General features: G+C 40.5%; 1 protein-coding gene across 8 annotated transcripts in view; it reads right to left on the reverse strand.

Annotated features, from left to right (window-relative positions):
* LOC135498977 (atrial natriuretic peptide receptor 1-like) overlaps positions 1-15,761 on the reverse strand; it is an 813,512-nt gene that overhangs the window by 24,089 nt on the left and 773,662 nt on the right. For all 8 annotated transcript variants that reach the window (XM_064789559.1, XM_064789566.1, XM_064789564.1 and 5 more), the window contains 5 exons: positions 8,910-9,021; positions 7,458-7,653; positions 1,776-1,911; positions 1,376-1,467; positions 128-266 (listed from right to left, as the gene is read on the reverse strand). In XM_064789559.1, coding sequence (XP_064645629.1) covers positions 128-266; positions 1,376-1,467; positions 1,776-1,911; positions 7,458-7,653; positions 8,910-9,021 — 675 coding nt within the window. The remainder of the gene's footprint in view (positions 1-127; positions 267-1,375; positions 1,468-1,775; positions 1,912-7,457; positions 7,654-8,909; positions 9,022-15,761) is intronic.

The raw sequence follows: 15,761 nt of genomic DNA on the forward strand, positions 1-15,761 counted from the left end.
CGAATATTCGACAGATTGCTTAAGTTGAATACATCCTCAGATAACTGCAATTCAACCTCGGCAATGAAGTCGCAGTGGAGGTCAGAAAGGTGCGCAACTTCTTTTTACTGAAAGTTCCCGAACCTACCGTCATCCGGACACCCTGAGCCATCAAATCCACACTCTGGTGTATCTCTAGGAGGCTCATTCTTGTTTCCTGCCCAGTGAATACTCTTCCCTGCCACAGCCTCGTATTGTTTCTTGTTGCCATAGTAATTGGCGACCACCTGAAGCGAGACCGGAAAATTTCAGATAAGGAAGATTTCAGTTGGTGATAGTCGTATACCACGATTGCAAGAATTGGTCTGTGATTGACTCAAAAAATATAGATCCATTTTAAAATATTCTAAAATTTAAACCTCAAATATGTTGTGGGCTAAATATGAAAATATGCAAATCGTGACATTTCGGTGGTAGCGTAAAAATGCTCTTATTATGATAAATAAAGTGATAAACATCTCATAATTATAAAATTCTCACGAAAAATACCTGCACGTACAGGGTAAAATGATTTAATAACGAGGATATTCAATGCCAAGAGCGGCCATCTTATTTCATCGATCAACTACCACGTGCCCGAACCTTTTTACTTCAGTCCTACCGCTTGACCTATAGGACTAGGAGGCAACTAAATCATGAACTAAAATAAGTCCGACAGTTAAGAGCAGTTGAAAGTTTTCATTCTTACTAATGCAAACATATCGGGTTTCGGAGCAACTATTCTTGCCGGAAAAGGCTGATTATCCTTTCGATATGTTTTGTTCTTCTTCTGCTTTATCAATAAGCTTTCTTTGGAAAGATTTTGACGCTTTGATAACTCTTTAGAAAAGCGGGTCGATGATAATCACCCCCAAATGTCAACATGCGCCGCTACCTGTACACTGCCTGTAGCCTCAAATGCAAGACACTTCGCTGGGCCTCAGAAATGGAGAATGAATCCCGTATTTCAAGTCGTAACAGATGTGGATTTGACAATGGATTGTGTGTTTTTATAAGTAGTAACAGAGTCGGTTTTAAGAATGGATAGCGCATTCAGGTTGTAACAGCGGTCGTTTGGTGAATTTCGTGGGAATTTCAAATTGCAATACAGGTGGTTTTGGAAATGGATTGTGTATTTCAAGTTGTAACAGTGGTGTCTTCGGGAATGAAAGAATTGCGTTTTTTACGCGTTTGCCAACTGCCTACTCGCATAGTGCGTCCTAGTGTTGTTTTCGTGCAGCTATAGTTTTGTAAGAATCTTGTTTTGAGAAGTGATCGACGGTCCGACTAGAAGATATTTTTGTTTGAAAAACCGAAATCTCACGCACATCTATGACACAAATCACACAGACCCTACCTCAAATTTATTAGTTTTCGGATTGAGATCGAGAAGGGAATAATCAGCATTCCTGTCTCCATTTTCATCAATGCTGACAGTACCAGTGATCCCTGAAAAAATAGGAAATTTACAACAATTACACCCGTACCACTTTGTCTAGGTTTTTAAGCTTGACGTATACGCATTGCAGTGAAGGCAGGTCGTGTTGATACTTTTAAGCCTGACTAACAAAGCGAGTTGTAAGTTCTGATCACATGATGAATACCCAGGAAATATTACCTAGGTTTTTGATCTCATCGCACATTTCGAAGTATTAAATTGCCAATATATTATACTACTCATTATCTAATTACAAACCACTTCTGTCATCCGTAAGTGTAAGTGTTAACGTAAACGTACACCTGAATGTTACAATTACCTTCAAATGTCCGATTCCACATTCTGTTGGTTATTTCCTTGCCGTTCGTGATGTTGTAGCCTGCCGCCAGGGTCTCATTCAGCGCTAGTGCATACAGGATGACAGCATCGTGAAAGGCCCCGACGAAGCTGTTGACCTGAAAGAATGGGTCAGAATTGCTCATTAGTTCCAGAACAAACCACCAGGACCATCACATACACATACAACTTTCACGAAATAAAAGAGCAATTTCTATGAACCTGAACAACACCTGAACATTTCCTTAAATCAAAATGTTTTTTAATGATTTTTAAAACACACATTCTTCTGGTTATTCCACTCAAAAAGAATATTTTTACGACTTTCCTGTTTGTTAATCGATGTTATTCAAAAAATCTGTGAAAATAATACGTCATTGAGAAAATTTGTCGATTTAAAGTATTGTAACCACGGCATATTTCACTTGTTTCTGGAACATTCAATGACCAACATAGAATTAGATCCAAAACGTACACTGTAATTTCTTTCCTAAGATTGACAGTCCATACAACAGGCTGATTACCTATTCATGTATGTACAGTCCTTCCAGAAAGTAAATGTCTACCGATTTTAAAAATATCACAAAGACAAAATAAGATATTTGAATGCGGTTTTCAGCAGAGTATGGTATATTTAGTTGTTTATATATCTGTTGTATTTGGCTGCCAAGCACATTGTGGAGCTAAACTGGCCTCATCCCTCGTCGCAAATCTGAATGGAAAGCATTCTTGAAGGAATACCAGATACATATACGTGGTTTGGTTAAAACGTGTAACATCTAGAGGCCTGGCGGTCTGAACAGCTACGCTGGCGGAATTGAATAGCAAGGAATGAGGTGAATGACAAGATAATGGAACAAGTAGTACATGCATGTACCAGAATGTAGGTTTATGGTAGATAGGAAGATGTGGACAGACTAGATGGAATCAAGCTTAGACAAATGGGGCTAAATTCATAAAGGGCGTTTAGCTTAAAACAGCGTTTAACTACTGAATAGACAGATTCAGGTCCTTCATAGGAAACCATAGGGAGAAGTTACACACGTCTAACCCTTAAACGCCATTTATGAATTTGGCCCCAAGGGTTGATGACAGTTGTGGTTTTATGTCAAAACGTCTACCGTACGTAGATGAACTGAGCGCATGAATCTGGGTTTTTCTACGTGTCTTTTATCGGCAATATCAATAAGAATTAGACAAAATAACCCTACAAAACAACCAATTCCAAAGGCATGTTGACATTGAGAATCAAAATATAGGAAAATACCACTTTCTAACTGCTCGTTATGACAAATTTCATTTATGACAATAGATTCAAACTATGTTTTGAAATGAACGTACACACTCTTTAAACATTCGCAAAATGGTCATCACCTCGGCTGCAATATCTTAGGGCAATGCCTTATGTGTAGCGCGTTCAGTACATTACAGAGACAGGTAGGATCGAGGCCGTTTTGCCAGTTTTGAGAAGACGACAATTTCCAGCTTAAAATCTGCCAATTACTACCAATTACGGGGCGTTTAGTCTTTCTGCTGTGAATAGCTATAATCCTATCGAAACAAGAGTTCAAAATATTGGTATCCTGGCACATTTCCTGGCTCAGCTACAGCAAATTGTGAAGGAAATGCAACTATTTTGCTGGAACTACTTTCGGCCAGCTCCAGTACAAACCATAAGCTACGCTGCAAAGCCAGCGTAACTAAAAAGAGAATAAAAAGAGTCAGAAACAAGTTGCAAAATGCAGTTGTTTAAGGAATAACAGCAAATGGGAGGGGTTAGTTGTCTCATCTAACACCGCGATAGTAGAGCTGAAAATTCCTAGGCCAAAACTGACAGCTGCGGTTCTATTCAAAATGTCAGCTCGACTCCACCATTGATAGCGGTGATATAGTGAGACAACCAATACCGACAGAAAAGTACCAATAGGATGCGCGGTGGCACAATGGAAGGTTCAGCTAGTGCCACTTGGAATGTTCAAGTGGCCTGAAATGTTGAGGGTATATATAAGTGCACTCCTGGTTTTCTGCAGGTTTCTTATTTAGGCTGGGGAATGCATGTAAACCTCAAATCAGAAAGAAATGTGAAACAAATGTGAAAGGATCCATGAAATAATGTGGCTGAAATATAATAGGCACTGATATGATATTAGTTCCCATATTTTCTAGTGTACTATTTTTTGTGCTCTCAATATAACAACTTTACTTCCCTTCTGCTTGGCATTTAAAGTAAAAATTATCAATTATCATTAATACCTGTCAATTTAGTGAGCGATTTTAAGATTCGTCTGGCGTTTTTTTTTCAGTGTAGAGCTTACACATCGTATAAGGCATAAAAATTGACTTTAAAACATCCACAAACACATCCAAAACTGGAAATTTGCACACTAAATATGAATTCAATAATGGGACTCTGAGAAGCATCATTTTTGCCAAAAGTTTCAAATTCACCATCCACAAAGCGGCGTATAATCTATATTCATCGTTTATGACGATTGCCGACAGTGGCATGGATGGTTGTTTGAGAGACGCCAGTCAATTGAAAAAATGACTGTAAAATGGAAACTTGTCCCATAAGTGCTCAGTGCTCAAATCCATACTAACTTCGGAGTTTCGGAAGGGCAGGATGTCTGATGAATGTAAGATATTTCCGAAATTTTTAAAAATGTCTTTTGGTATGCAGTTCCTAAACCTACATTATTGATAATTCACTTTGGTTAATCGCAAAAACACCCAGAAACTGCACTATACTGCTCGCGGGATTGCTATCATTAATGTCATTCTACAAAAAGCTGCATTGACAGATTAATTCTATACTGTAAACCGCCAAACTTTCGCGATTAATGAAGATTCGCAAAAATAAATCCGCCGAAATGAAATCCGTGAAAACGTTTTTTTTCAGAAATTTTCACGAATCGCATGAACGAAGAGGAGCGAAAATCTGGCGCTTTACGGTACTTGAGAGACTGACTATCTGAAAACTAACTCTGAGAACGCAACGTAAGTGTGAAAGTGAAGTGAACCCAAGAAACCATTTTTTTGTTCTGTAAATAGCACCCATCATGAGTAATCTAAACACAGACTATGCCAAAAGTATTAATCAATCGAAACATTTTATCAATGTGAATCAATGTCATAATAGTATTTTTCCGATCAGTCAGATTAGTTACAAGTAAACTAACTTATAGCCCAAGTTCAATTCTAGCCCTTACAGTGAAGAAAACAGCTGATAGCACAAATTAACACAACGATGCGCTAATTGTACAGAGCTTTTCTTTAGGAAAGAAGTGTATTTTAAAACAAGTTTGACATAAAGAAATATGTTACTAACCCACGTGTCTTGTTAAACAATAAATATCACTTAATGTGCTCAAGATAAAATAATTGGTTATCACCATAATGATACCGATTGTTATGCTCCTTCTTTAAAGATCATCAGCGTAACAGAGCCTTACTATCCTGGTCAAAAGCATATTCATTATTGGCTGCAACATCCGTCAATTTAGACCAGCTTCGTTTGAAAGTGAGGAAGGGAATATACTTCCGACTAGAACTGTACATGTACAACTCGAAAACGTAAAAAATGCACCACAAAATGGCAACTATTGTGATCTGAATTAAAACATACAAAACGCATCGAAATGTGCTTGACTCTAAATACATGTCATAATGTTTACCGTACCGTGGTTGACTTGCCCTGCAAAAAGACAGCAGTAAAAAGCTGAAGGTAATTTTCTTATGAGTCCAAAGTCCAACAGTTAGGGAACTGGGTTTGGTTCGACTATGAAACAGTAGGCAAGTTTCAAAATCCATATACAAGCGACTAGGTACGAAGGTCTGTTGTTCCATCAAGTTCCGTGTCATTTACGTGACACTCGTAAATCGTCGTGTCCGGATAATCGAGGAATTCTTTTCCAAGATAATCGTCGATAAAGTACATATATCTCGCACGTTGTCGTTTGTATAAAGACTGCGAAACCTGCCTAATACAATTTTCCTCTACCTAACAAGCGCAATGCTGATAATGTACTGTGAGATAGTACTTGATACACACAATGGCGACATTATGAAACATAATCTGATCCAACTACGAAGACGACGACGAGGACGAGGACGACGACAATGGTGATGATGATGACGACGATACCATTTTTTCTCATCAAAAAGTTTTTAAAGGAATTCTCTCCAATCTAAGAACCTTGCCCTATACATGTATAATAACCTATTGAGGGACAACATTCCAAATCATCTAATAGTATTAACATCTCCAAATATCCTAAGAGCTTAAGTAATTATGGTTCCCAATCTGGGGGTCGGGATGCATCTTGATTCTGATCTGGGTGTCTGTCGATTTGTCTCTCTGTGTGTCTGTGTGTCGGTCAGTCTGTCAGGAAAACAATAGTTTGAATACTTTCAGAACGGCTCCTGTATGACCAAGCGTCGTCCGACCTCATGTTACTGGACCCGGATATTCTAATAAGCTCATCACTTTCACTTTCAATGTGATTTGATACTATCTCGAATAACTTCACTAGTATCGAAGGGGGTCGGCGGGAGAGGAGCATCGTGGCCACCAGGTACAGACTCGACCAAATTTATTATGTCTGCAGTAATCAAAACAGGTCTTTAGTATGATAAAGCAAATCTTTCTTGTCCAGGCATAAAATAATGGAAATTATTTGTCAGGTAAAAACATTATTTCCCTCGCCCGGACGTGAAATATTTATCTAATATCTCTACTAGAGACAGATGCATGAAACAAAATCACATCATGTATGTTTGTGTTGATTGGGCGTTCATTGGACTAATCTATGTCAAGGTTAGAGGTCAAGGTCATTGCGAAACTGACATTTCGATATTCGATAATAACATACATGTTTAACTTGTGGAACAGATAGAATCATGAAATCAAGATATGTATATAATTGTGCTAATGGGGCGTTCGATAGGCTAGTTCCTTACAAGGCACGGGACCAAAAGGCCATTGGAAAATTGACTAATAATTATTTCATCATCACAATTGTGACCCGCTCTACCAAAACTAGGCGCTTGTCGCATCTGAACTTGACAGGCTGATACGGACTTGTTCTTCATTTCCCTATTGTAGACCTTTTGTGAAATGTGACCAAATCAGTTTGTAATAGATTTCACAAAAGGTCTACAATAGGGAAATGAACAACAAGTCCGTATCAACCTGTCGAGTTCAGATGCGACAAGCGCCTAGTTTTGGTAGAGCGAGTCACAATTATGTCGACTTGTTGGTCAGATATAAACATGAAACCAAACATCATGCACGTTTGTACTGCAAGATCATACACTATTTCAAGATCAGAGCTCAAGGTCATCGTGAATCTGACCACGTTTGATAATACCTCAAGGTTTCAAGGATGGGCCTAACCTGTTATTGGTGTTCTTGAAGAACAACGCGGGAACCACATGTGACCTGTACGAGCAAAACCAGTCGCATGTCGCACATAAGATGAGCATAGATGACACCAGGAGATAATAGAAGAAATTGATGTCCTCAGATTTCACAAAAGGCAGACAATAGTGAAATGAACAAACAGTCCGTCTCAACCTGCCACGCTCAGAGTGACATGCGACTGGTTTTGCTGGAATGGGTCACATATGACATTTACAACGTCTTCTTGTTCTTTTTGTTTCTCACCTCATCTTCGCCATAGTTGAAGTTATCATAATCCTTCTTTGCCCGCCGCTTCACCTCATCCGAGAAGACGTGGTACTCTGGACTGTCTGGTTTCCTGAGAGTGACCGTCATTAGAGCTTCGTATGCCTTTTTCGCCTTGGCGTTAAGCTTGTCTGAGTCGCCGGCGCGGAACCAGGGCCTCTCGCTCTCCTCTTTACTGTAAACAGATGAACGACTTTTTGGTTTCAAGGTACTTTAAAATCCTTCACTACATAAAGCCCCTTGGAAATGAGCCATTTTTACTCACTGAAACCTCATGATCATGATCGAATGTGACAAAAACTACGTACATTTGCATTGGACATATCGCAGATGCTGCGACGAAAATCGTTGATCGCGGCAACCTACGATCATTAGCAAACCAAGCAAATACAGGTGATACCCGCAGACGAGAGATGTTTTAGTCGGAGATATCAGTGATTGTAATTGCAGGTCGCAGCGATTCCAAAAGCTCACTTGCGAAGCGCTTGCCATAACCTACAAAGAAACTACTAGTAAAAACGGCAACGGAGACAACACTGTTCTTTGAACATCAATCTGAGCTAGAGTTGTAGCTAGACACGTAACTCTATACGTAACTAATCCTCGTAACGGAACCTGCTGCAATTACCTGCCGAAGAAGTCGATGTTCGAGGAAATATTCTCTCCATTACGAAACCAAGGTTCAGCCGCGTTAACAGTTTAGTATAATGATGAATATATCATCAGCCACGTAACAAATAATGTTTCTAAACCTCTCTGATATATATATTCTAAAATACCTTGGTACCGTAAAGTCAACTTTTAAATGGAAAATGCATAAGCCTCTTTCTGAGAGTGGAGTGTTTTGGACACGCAACCAAGATGCTCTACCAAAGTTCCCTCGGGTTGCACTAAAATGTGGAACCATGCACACAGCTCACTTCAGAAGTTTGAGGCTCTCAAAACACTGCTTCAAACACAAATCAGCCAAGGAAGCATCAACCACCCTAAGTTTTTTAATGAGCACTACACATATTTGCTGAGAAAAACGCTCCAAATAGCCCATTTGCGCGGATTTTAGCGTCACTTGAGCGAGCCGATCCGGACTTCCTATACGCGCTGCCGTAACATAATGTAAACAACGGCGCTACCGGCGCTCCGGGCAGGCGATGGATGGAATTTGCCAAATTCGCACATATTCAAGTTATTTCGTGGCCTATCTTTTTAAGTTTGAGGTATTTTAGAATAGAAATTGAACCCTCGGCTTCGGACCTTGGTTGAGTTACCAAGACACTCTCGGGTGGAGCTAAAATTTCGTCCAAACCCTCGCCTGTCGGCTCGGGTTTGGACTGTATTTTAGCTCCACCCTCGAGTGTCTTGGTAACTCAACCAAGGTCCTCCGCCTCGGGTTCAATTCCTTAAATAAAGCCTCTCTATTTATGACTTACTTACCTGCTAAACAAGTCGATGTTGAAGAAAACATACTCTCCATTGTCGAACCCAAGTTCAGCCGCTTTAAGCATTATCTGCCGGACGGAGTCTGCATTGGCGCACAGGACAATCACTGCAAAGATAGAGGTAAAGAGAGAGGTTTAAATTCAGATGAAAACGTGAGCCGGCCAGACTGAAAGATAATACATGTACATGTTAGCTACCGTGTACTCATGTGCCATCGCGCTCGGGGTTGCTAAGTGGCGCAGGGGAAAATGCGTGCTAGAAATTAACTTAGAGATTTCTCCGTCTTTTGAGTCCCAATACGTTAACCACAGTACAGTTGGGAAGGTTTTAAAAAATTAACAAATAAGGAAAATTTACGAAATTTTATCGTTCTGAAGTAACCAGCGTTACATTTTGTAGTCAGTTGTATCATGTGTATAACGCTTGCAGGTCACGCCAGAAATGTATACTTATTCCATTTCAGCTTTGCACTTAGTAGAAAATGAACGCTACATGCGACAAAGTAAATATTCGTAACTACTAGGTCGCCAGGAATTCTCAATTCGCGGCGTCTAAAGTTGACATTCGTGGTCTAATTCAGTTCAATGGCTCGGCAAAGTTATTTTGCATTTCAAGTGAACCTTAAGAAACGAGCAGAGCTTAATCAACTGAGACAATGATAACTGTATCACTAACGAATCGGGATTCGGAATTAGCAAGTCGTGGAATTTACGACTCCTCGTTGTTGAAAAGTAAACGTATGCATATTATGTTCTACCATTGATCATCTGAGGTCTATGCCAGCTGTGAATAGAAACAAATACGTCTAACGGGATACGTATACGTGTTATTGTTCAAAACTTGGACGTTATCGATGGCGATTTTCTTACAAAAAAATACGAAATGTGGTGACTGAATGGCGTGTTCGATCTCCGCGTGTTCGATCTCCGCTGGACAGCGCAAGTGATAATAGTAGCGCAACACCTCCAAAACCTCGGGAGAACTGTTCACGACAAATACGAAGGAGTGATTGAGGCGGCTGGTTGTCTCTGGCTACCAAAGCTGCAGGACACGTACAATTATCATACAACCATGTCTATATATTACAATAAGACTAAAAGCAGGACTTGTATATATTTTGCATACAGTCATGCCCCATCAACACGATATAGCGAAATGCCATTCAAAGATTCCATTTAATTTTTTTAAAATTTGAAATACAATTTTCCTTTATCTAACTTAGAACTCGAGAATCAAATGTTGAAAAACACAAAACCTAAATAAACACGACCCGAGTTGAAAGTAAATCCATTGCGCTGTTGAGACCATGTGCACAAACGTCGACCAATCAGAAAAGCAGATTAAGATTTGAAATCTCACACTCGGTTGTTAGAAACTCGACACAGTATTAGGTATTCCCTATCGTAGATTATGTTCAATTTCATCTAAAGTTTACTATAAAACGCTGTGCAACCAGTGCATTGCATTTACAGCTCCTTTTGAAATAATGTAGTGAAATGTACATCGTGACAATCTTTAAGTCGAAGTGGAAATCGACAAGACTGCATAACTCTGTAGCTTTGCTGACTCAGAGCATAGTCTACATCACTCATGTAGGAAAACAACTTTCGTCCTTGCAGCGGAACTAGACTATATTTTAATAACAGAGAGGTTTATATTTGCTTCGAGAACTGGCCGACGAGAACGAGGTGATTACCTTTCTTCTGGTTATCTTTCGGATCAAAATATAAACTTCTCTTATAATGAGGTAACTTCAGAATTACTTACAAATAACGATTGACCAAGATGAACTCTTTGTATTTGTGCACACATTCTGTTAATCCGATAACGAAGGATTTGGAAAAAGAAATCATAGTCCTTCAGGACGCCGAAGCTCATAATCATTTTTTTGGTTTATCACGTTTTCGATTTCAAAGAAAAGTTTATAAAGTAAGATTCCATATCGCTGACAAACTACAGTTACGGGGTACGAGTTCTTTACAACCGAACATTTTACATGAACAAACAAGGAAAATCATCGTTGCCAATGAATCGTATGTCGCTAGTGATGCGGAATCTCACTACTAGGCCGGTTTCGCAATCCATATGAACGATAAAGTTTTCCAACTTTATGAATTATAAGTACATTTATGATCTGACACATACTTCATACCTTTTATTTATCTCTTCGCAAGGGTTATAAATCCTGCCTGTCGCCTGACATGTGACGCAGTTGACTATAAGGGACAATACTTGTTTTGTGGTGAGATGCAAACTCTTTTGCATACATTAAGCAATGAGGAATACCTTCACTCGAAGGTTCAAAAATTCAAAACCACAGATTCAAGCTTTTTGGGTTTATGTTACTGTGATTGGCCTCTGAAACAAGGACGTCGTTTGCCCTTTTGGCTGCTCTGTTACCTCCAATGCGAGAAAATTGCGTATTCACAACAAGACTGCCACAGTGGAAAGTAAGTCTGCTCATAGCTATACATGCTTCCCGAAATTGGTGGCTTGCATTGGAACTAACTTTTTCCCCCTTGTCCGTCATTAAAGGCATTCAAGTGTGTTGGTCAACCGTGACTATCAATTTTTTCCTCCACCATAAGGCCTAGTTTCCCCTTATGACATCACTATTTCGGACACTCAGCGCCCCATTTCTGGAAAGGTGTATAGCATTTTAGTAACTTCAGGTTAGGCTTGGATATCAACTTTTTAAAAACCGACCCAAAAACAAACGACCACAAAAAAACATTGCAGTTGGTTCTAATGGAAATACGTTTCCGTAAGAAGATAAGTAAACAAGGCTCAAGACGGAACGCAAGTGAACTATCATTTAACTGGTGGGGGAGATATCCTCTGCTTCCGCCCCGCCATTTGATCGTCTGCGCTACAAATATTGACATCTTTGCTCGGGAAACAGGTGACTACGGGACAAAGAAACCATTCGACTGGCATCAATTTTGCAACATTGCGTTATTTGCTCTAGTAGCTTGTCTTTCCGCCTTTGTGGTGCAGAGTTACTGTTTTAGTGCAGTTTGTTGGCGTTAGGGGCGTTGTTCAATCGTTGCTTTGTAAATACTGACATCCTCACTGGCGAAACAGGTTATGACAGCTTAGATACCATTCAAGCGGCGATTTGGATAATGATCGTATCACTTGCGGCTATTAGAGGGGCCGGCTGGGAACGAGGTTTATTGTGGACGTACAGTCCCTATAAAACCATTCGTCGTCGCCATATCAAAGAAGTTCAGTCCGCGTAACCACAACACGTTGATTGTGACGAGGTCGTTAACTTAGGTGACAGAGTGAATCGTGCATTTCGATATGACGCTGTTCGATGTGTCGGTGTTTCTCTCTGCATCGTAATATAACTCGGTAAGCTGAAAAGTTATGTTTGTAGCTTATTTCAATGTTTGAATAGTCTTTTTTTAAAGGTTGGGGTTATTTAGCAAGCCGCTCCCCGAAGTAGCATCATTTCTTGTCCTGTTTGGAGAGCCGCTTGCCTTACAGCACAGAAAATCAACATTAGATACTTTGGATGTCTCTAGGAATTCCCGAGTGACACTGCGCATCTCCCATTTCACGTTGACGATAGGGTGTTGGTGAAAAATGGCATTCGCCATGACAAACTAAACAGAAGGGGGGGGGGGGGATGCGGGCGTGCTAGAAAAAAGCCTGACTAAGTAGTAAGTAGTACCCTCCATACTTTTAGATGATTGAGTATTTCCCCCAATACTCTCCCAGAAAGTGAATTTTACACCAAAACTTCGTCTAAATTTAACGAATGGGCGAATGTGCCCGAGAGACTGAAGCCCCTCAACAGGTGAAAGTAGATAGCACCTTGGAGACAGTGTAGACACTTTAAATATCACAGCTTAACTGAGCGAGGGGCTTCCAAATCTCTCAGGTAGCCATGGAAAATAAAATACTTTCCTCCCGGTATAGTGCCGGGGGCCACAAGAGAAACAGGAACCAAAACATTATGTCAGTAAGAATCACGCCTGCACGTAAGAAACGTCAAATATGATCCACCACGACACAATGAGTCGCATGTCACACAGATGATGAGCCTAAGATGACACAAGGAAATAATAGAAGAAATTGATGTTCTCCAATTTCACAAAAGGCAGACAACAGTGAAATGAACAACCAGTCCATCTCAACATGTCAAGCTCGGATCGGAGCGGCATGCGGCTCATTTCGTGGTGGTGGGTCACAAATTTGTTCTGCCCTGCTTAATACTCTCATGCAAACATTCGCCAAGCCACAGGCAAACAACACACAACCCATACCGAACACAGAGTCTAAAAGGGTTATTCAACCTAAATGAAAGCACAGCTGGAAATCAATAACAGAACCAACACACCCCAGAAAAATGCGATGTTGCAGCTTCGCTGACCCTATCGACCGCAAGCCCGAGTGTTAGATTGAACGCAGCGGGCCCTCTACACTACCCATGTTTGTATACTCAGTATATTCATTATAACCACGAAGTGGGCCGAGCGCCACATGGAAAATAAACTATATTTTTTTTAAACTAAATTTGGATATGACCCCTATATCGCTTTGGGTTTACAGACACCCTTGCTCGGTTCTTCTCAATCTTGTCCTCGCAGGCTTTTTAGTCTTCGCAAGGCACTATCTCTGCCCTCGCAGGGCTGTATTTTTTAAGCCTTCCCAAGGCTGCCCTCGCAGGGCTATAATATAATATAAAACGTATACTGAGCAACTGCTGGACAAGAATGTACCAAAACACCAGCACCGAACTCAACAGACCGGGCCTAAAACAAACACTTCAAGAGGAGAACGGCGAACTGACGTCCGCACACCATGGCTTCTACCAAACAAGTCATCAACGATCAATGCTCCCTCCGCAATGTCACTCGTGACCAAGGGTCCCTCGCTCTACAGACAGCAGTGATGTTGACCGCGTTGCCATGAATGACAACACGGATATGATAATAAGCTCCTGGAAGGCTACGTATGAACAGGGATGTAGCTCGGCTCTCCATCACAAGGCATCACCCAGACGCTTGCTGAGACCAAACTACTGGTACCCAAATAGATACCAAAACCTTCACATTTTCATGGAGGCTGAGTCCAACGGACGCTGTCTAAGGCACTTTCAGTGCATTTAATTAGTTTCGATACCTGTACATGTAGGTGGTGTCATATTTGATACCACCCAGATCCAGCAAACGGTCAAGAATATGCAAGCATTTTGCCATGTTCGCGCCCCATAAACCCGGAGCGAAAACGGCGCAAAGCGGTGTAGTCGTCTAATGAATCAGGAAGACCCCAAAACGCACGTGTCATTTTGACGGTACAACGTCACATGACCACACTGTGCCATGCTCTGTGTCACACACGCCCCAGCCACGTCACGAAATCATTGCGCCCAACGCATTTTGATTGATAGGAGGCAAAACTTTATTTCTCTACTTCACTAAAGCTGTTCTGCATAATAAACTAACAAGATTGGTAGACATACATGTAGCACGGCAAATTAAAATGAACACACCCTTTTTATACGAACGTTACTAGACACTTTTTGCCGTTTTGAAACTAAGCTATTAACAGAGCCAGCAAATGATGTTACATTTCTGACTCAGCCATATTTGGGAGCCATCTTAATTAAAAACCACCAATGACAACGCGGCGTGTTTCACAGCGCTGCTGTGTTTTTCCATTTTATATTGTACAAACCGTATCGCGCACGAACTACTTTCCCTCACTTGTTTTGATCGTTGGCGACCCGGCGATTTCGAATTGGTTTTCGATTTTAAAGCCAAATTTTTGGGTATTCGGTCATTGGCATCTCCGAATTTTGCTGACATTTACGCTCTGCGCAATGTTCTTTCCACCTGATACTCCATTGAAAGTAGGATTCCAACTGTTCCGGTGAAAAACATTTCTTTTTCAGAATTTTCTTTGCGAGGTTTGGAGTGCTGCCGTGATATTTCCATTGCGGTTTCCATGGCGCAGCCACATCACACGGGTGTGGCCAAAACGTCCTCACAAATAAATAGAGCGATGAGTTTTCTTAGATTATGTTACAGTATTCAACTTAAACACCAAAATCAAGCGGCAGAACATGTTTGTTTATTGTCACTGTCATTTAAAGCAATTGAACGGGCCGATACAAAAGTCGTGTTGGAGTTATAAAATGTGTCCTGGAACACATTTTTCACCATAATGACGGTACATTGTGCTATTAAAATCGTTTGGTATGGGTCACGCGAGACTAGAGTGGATTACCCTGGCTCCAAATGTTTTATCACTATACAAGAAACTTGTAAAACTTTATCCAGCAAAAATATGACATTTTGCCTTATTAGAAACTTTCAAAATAATTGGAAACCAATATTCCAATAAAGAGGTTGCACAGATTTGAGCATTATAATGACTTTTGGACTTTTTTGATTGCACTATTGCGCATCAAGGCTATATGATTCGCGGGAGGCGACAAGAGTGAAGTGGCAATGTGGAACTACGCGCTCGCTATTCCTGCTGATTTCCGACTCACATTTTAGAATAACTGGTCAAACTATAACCAATCAGCGAGAAGCTTGGAGGGTGGCATGTCGTAGTTTAAGTAAATAGTTGGAGAAGTCTAGGAGAGGCAATTACAGCGATTTTTTTCATAAACAGGCAACTTATTTGAACTTCCTATTATAGAAAAATCATATCATGAAGACATTTTACTGACACATAATTAAAGGATGTTTGGATTTTCACTGAATCAAGTTTGTTACATGATCATGACGAGAGATATCTCCTTTACCAGGAATAGATTTCACGGTGTTTGAAGTCAAATTCAGAAAGGTGAGTTGTCTGAATATGCGTGGAAATTGTTTCTAAGGC

This window comes from Lineus longissimus, chromosome 14 (assembly GCF_910592395.1).
Source record: "Lineus longissimus chromosome 14, tnLinLong1.2, whole genome shotgun sequence".
NCBI lineage: Eukaryota > Metazoa > Nemertea > Pilidiophora > Heteronemertea > Lineidae > Lineus > Lineus longissimus.